Here is a 3,812-nt window from a genome sequence, read left to right on the forward strand (position 1 = left end):
GGACGCACAACTCAGTGAATATACTAAAAATCATTGAATTGTGCACTTTAAATGGGTGAAATTATATGGTATGTGAATTATATTTCAATAAAGCTGTTTATAAAAAACAAACAAACAATTAGATGTCCATATTATCTCTCCCACCCAGGAATATGTTTTCTGGACCAGAGAACACCAGACATAGTTCAGGATGGGGCTACCATATTAAAACTAGAGATATTAGGTGATATTTTACTCACTGATGTTGGTACATGTATTACCTCTTCCCTTAATCAGCTCCTGGTCTACTGGCAGCCAGGCTTAGGCTTTCCATCTAAGTAGAAAATTGGAAGTCTTCTCTGAAGAATCTGTCCAGCCCTTGAGAAAAGATCTAATGATACTGACATGGATGGGGCAGGGGGCATCCTCTAATGAGGACTTTAGCCAGATCACTCTACAGTGATACCTGTAGCTAATAAGCCCCACTCATGTGTATGAAGATTTCAATCTGTTTCTTAGCATGCTTTTCTTAAATATAAGTGAACATCCAGAGGTCACCAGACATTTGAGGAAAGCTTCTAATACGAAAGATAGAAAACAAACAGGAAAAGCAACTTGGATGAAACAGAGATGATGAGAGGAAAAGAGTATTTCAAAAGAAAAGCTATAATTAGTATGCTCAGAGTGATATAAGGGAAGATATTAAACACATGAAGTAAGAACAGTATACTATTTAAAAAATAAAGAAGAAAGAAAGATTCAGGCAAGTTTCCCAGAACATAAGGGTATGAATTTCAAATAGGAAAGGCCCACTGAATATCTAACTCACTGAATGAAAATATCCTCACACCAAAGCCTGTCAACATGAAATTTCAGAAGACTGAAGACAAGGAAAATATTCTACAAGAGGAAAAAAACAGATACTATATAAAGAATCAGGAATCAGAATAGCATCCCACTTCTCAACAGTCTCACTGGAAGCCAGAATACAAGGGAACAATGTCTTCAAAATTCTGAAAGAAAATGATCTAAAATCTAGACTTTTATACCTAGACAAAATCTCAGGCAAGTGTGAAGGTAGGTTAAAAATATTTTCAGACGTGTAAGCACTCCCAAATTTTTCTTCACTAAAAAAGGGAGTAAACCAAAAAGAGGGAGACATGGGATCTGTGAAACATAAGATCCAACCTGGAGGGAGTTCAGGGAATCCTCAGGAAGATGGTAAAGGGAGATCCCAAGAGGACAGTTTAGAGAGTAACCAATCCAGATTGAAGGGGATCAGAAGTTTCCAGGAAAGACTTCTTCAAGAAGATGAAATTAATAGAGTACTTAATGTCAGTAACTCTATTGAGAAGATATTTTCACAACTGGGGAAGAATTTGGAGATGACTCAGTCATAAGTATACTAAAAAGTAAACACATTTTAAAAACAAACAAGACTATGGAAAATAAAATGTTTGGGAAAGAAACAGTCAACATAGTATACCACATTGCTTAGCTGTTAATCATACCATATAGTCAAAATAGTATAAACACTGAATATAAAAATAAAATTAGGTTTCAACTGTATTGTAAAATGGGAGTTGAGGAGAGAGTGGATATGAGATACAGGGGGAGGACTGTGATGTTGAGAGAGCACTAAATCCTCACCTTCCAATGTGGGAAGTTAACAGATAATGTTGGAACTGAAAAATCAAAAAGTTGCAATATAAGCCTAGTTTTTGGAAATATGGAAATAATTGCTAGGAGAATCAGTTGAAAGGGTTGCCACTAAGGCATAGGAAACGAGGGTGGATTCAAGAAAATGCTGATTTTAACACTTATAGATTTCTTGATTTTTTTTTTCAAAATTATGTGCAAGCATCACTTGGATAAAAAGAAAAAAAATTTTAAAATTAAAACTCAACAATAAGAACATGAACAACTGGATTAAAAAATGGGCCAATGACCTTAACAGGCACTTTACCAAAGAAGATATGCAGATGTCAGATAAGCACATGAAAAAATGCTGCACATCAAATGCAAATTTGATGTGGAGCATCAAATTTAAAACATCGGCCCGGAGACCTCCTCCAGTAGCTCCTTGCGGGAGTTCAAGTGGAATAACCTTCCCCCCACCCCTTTCCCCCGCCCCTCCCCCCCGGATCTCGCCCTCCTCCCAGGTCTGTGCTGGCACCCGGGCGCCGTCGCAGGTCTGGGCCCGAGCGGCCCCTCTTCCTGGCAGAGCGGCCGCCTACTGGGGCGAAGGTGGCTCTCGGGTAGCAAGTCGGGGCTTCGGGGGGCGGTGGGGAGGGGGCGGGCGGGAGGATGAGCTCCCCCGGCGCCGAGGGCGCGGGGAAGAGCCTGCAGTACCGCGTGGACCACCTGCTGAGCGCCGTGGAGAGCGAGTTGCAGGCGGGCAGCGAGAAGGGCGACCCCACGGAACGCGAGCTGCGCGTGGGCCTGGAGGAGAGCGAGCTGTGGCTGCGCTTCAAGGAGCTCACCAACGAGATGATCGTGACCAAGAACGGCAGGAGGATGTTCCCGGTGCTGAAGGTGAACGTGTCTGGCCTGGACCCCAACGCCATGTACTCCTTCCTGCTGGACTTTGTGGCGGCCGACAACCACCGCTGGAAGTACGTGAACGGGGAGTGGGTGCCAGGGGGCAAGCCTGAGCCGCAGGCGCCCAGCTGCGTCTACATCCATCCCGACTCGCCCAACTTCGGGGCGCACTGGATGAAGGCGCCGGTCTCCTTCAGCAAAGTCAAGCTCACCAACAAGCTCAATGGAGGGGGCCAGATCATGTTGAACTCCTTACATAAGTATGAGCCTCGAATCCACATCGTGAGAGTTGGGGGTCCGCAGCGTATGATCACCAGCCACTGCTTCCCGGAGACCCAGTTCATAGCGGTGACCGCTTATCAGAATGAAGAGATCACAGCTCTTAAAATTAAATACAATCCATTTGCAAAAGCTTTCCTTGATGCAAAGGAAAGAAGCGATCACAAGGACATGATGGAAGAACCTGGAGACAGCCAGCAATCTGGGCACTCCCCATGGGGGTGGTTGATTCCTGGAACCAGCACCCTGTGTCCACCTGCCACCCCTCACCCTCAGTTTGGAGGCCCCCTCTCTCTTCCCTCCACGCACGGCTGTGAAAGGTACCCGGCCCTGAGGAACCACCGCCCAGCCCCCTACCCCAGCCCTTACGCGCATCGGAACAATTCTCCAACCTATTCTGACAATTCATCTGCATGTTTGTCCATGCTCCCATCCCACGACAATTGGTCCAGCCTTGGAATGCCTGCCCACACCAGCATGCTCCCCATGAGTCCGAATACTGGTCCTCCTACGGGCTCTAGTCAGTATCCCAGCCTGTGGTCCGTGAGCAATGGCACCATCACCCCGGGTGCCCAGACGGCAGGGATGTCCAACGGGCTGGGAGCCCAGTTCTTTCGAGGCTCTTCTGCCCACTCTGCCTCTCTCGCCCACCCAGTCTCGGCTCCCTCCTCCTCGGGATCCCCACTGTACGATGGGGCCTCCACGGCCACAGATATTGCCGACAGCCAGTACGATGCCTCGGCCCAAGCCCGCCTCCTAGCCTCGTGGACGCCCGTGTCACCTCCGTCCATGTGAGCCGGAGCCTGTGTCTTAAAGATGCAATGACTTTCTCGTGGCAGCAAGTCTTGATTTGATTGGTAGGCTCATGGGGCGGGGGAAGGGAATAAGGCCTATTAACCTCACTTTAAATAAGAGGAGAATACACGTTCTGTTAGTTCTGTTATTTATCGAGAGCCCCACTGACACCACCTTTGTTCTTCCTCGGTGGTGGCTGTGCCGTCCTGGGTCCTCGT

General features: G+C 47.1%; 1 protein-coding gene across 2 annotated transcripts; it reads left to right on the plus strand.

Annotated features, from left to right (window-relative positions):
- Window positions 1-2,286: 2,286 nt before the first annotated feature.
- On the plus strand, window positions 2,287-3,594 carry LOC137761590 (T-box transcription factor T). 2 transcript variants are annotated; one of them, XM_068538517.1, is made up of 2 exons: window positions 2,287-3,016; window positions 3,191-3,594. In XM_068538517.1, exons 1-2 carry the CDS (start codon window positions 2,287-2,289, stop codon window positions 3,592-3,594), a joined length of 1,134 nt encoding a protein of 377 aa, XP_068394618.1. The 2 variants fall into 2 exon arrangements, with proteins under 2 accessions (XP_068394618.1, XP_068394617.1); XM_068538516.1 differs by having other exon boundaries at window positions 2,287-3,594.
- The last annotated feature ends 218 nt before the right edge of the window (window positions 3,595-3,812 follow it).

Source organism: Eschrichtius robustus, chromosome 3, assembly GCF_028021215.1.
Source record: "Eschrichtius robustus isolate mEscRob2 chromosome 3, mEscRob2.pri, whole genome shotgun sequence".
NCBI lineage: Eukaryota > Metazoa > Chordata > Mammalia > Artiodactyla > Eschrichtiidae > Eschrichtius > Eschrichtius robustus.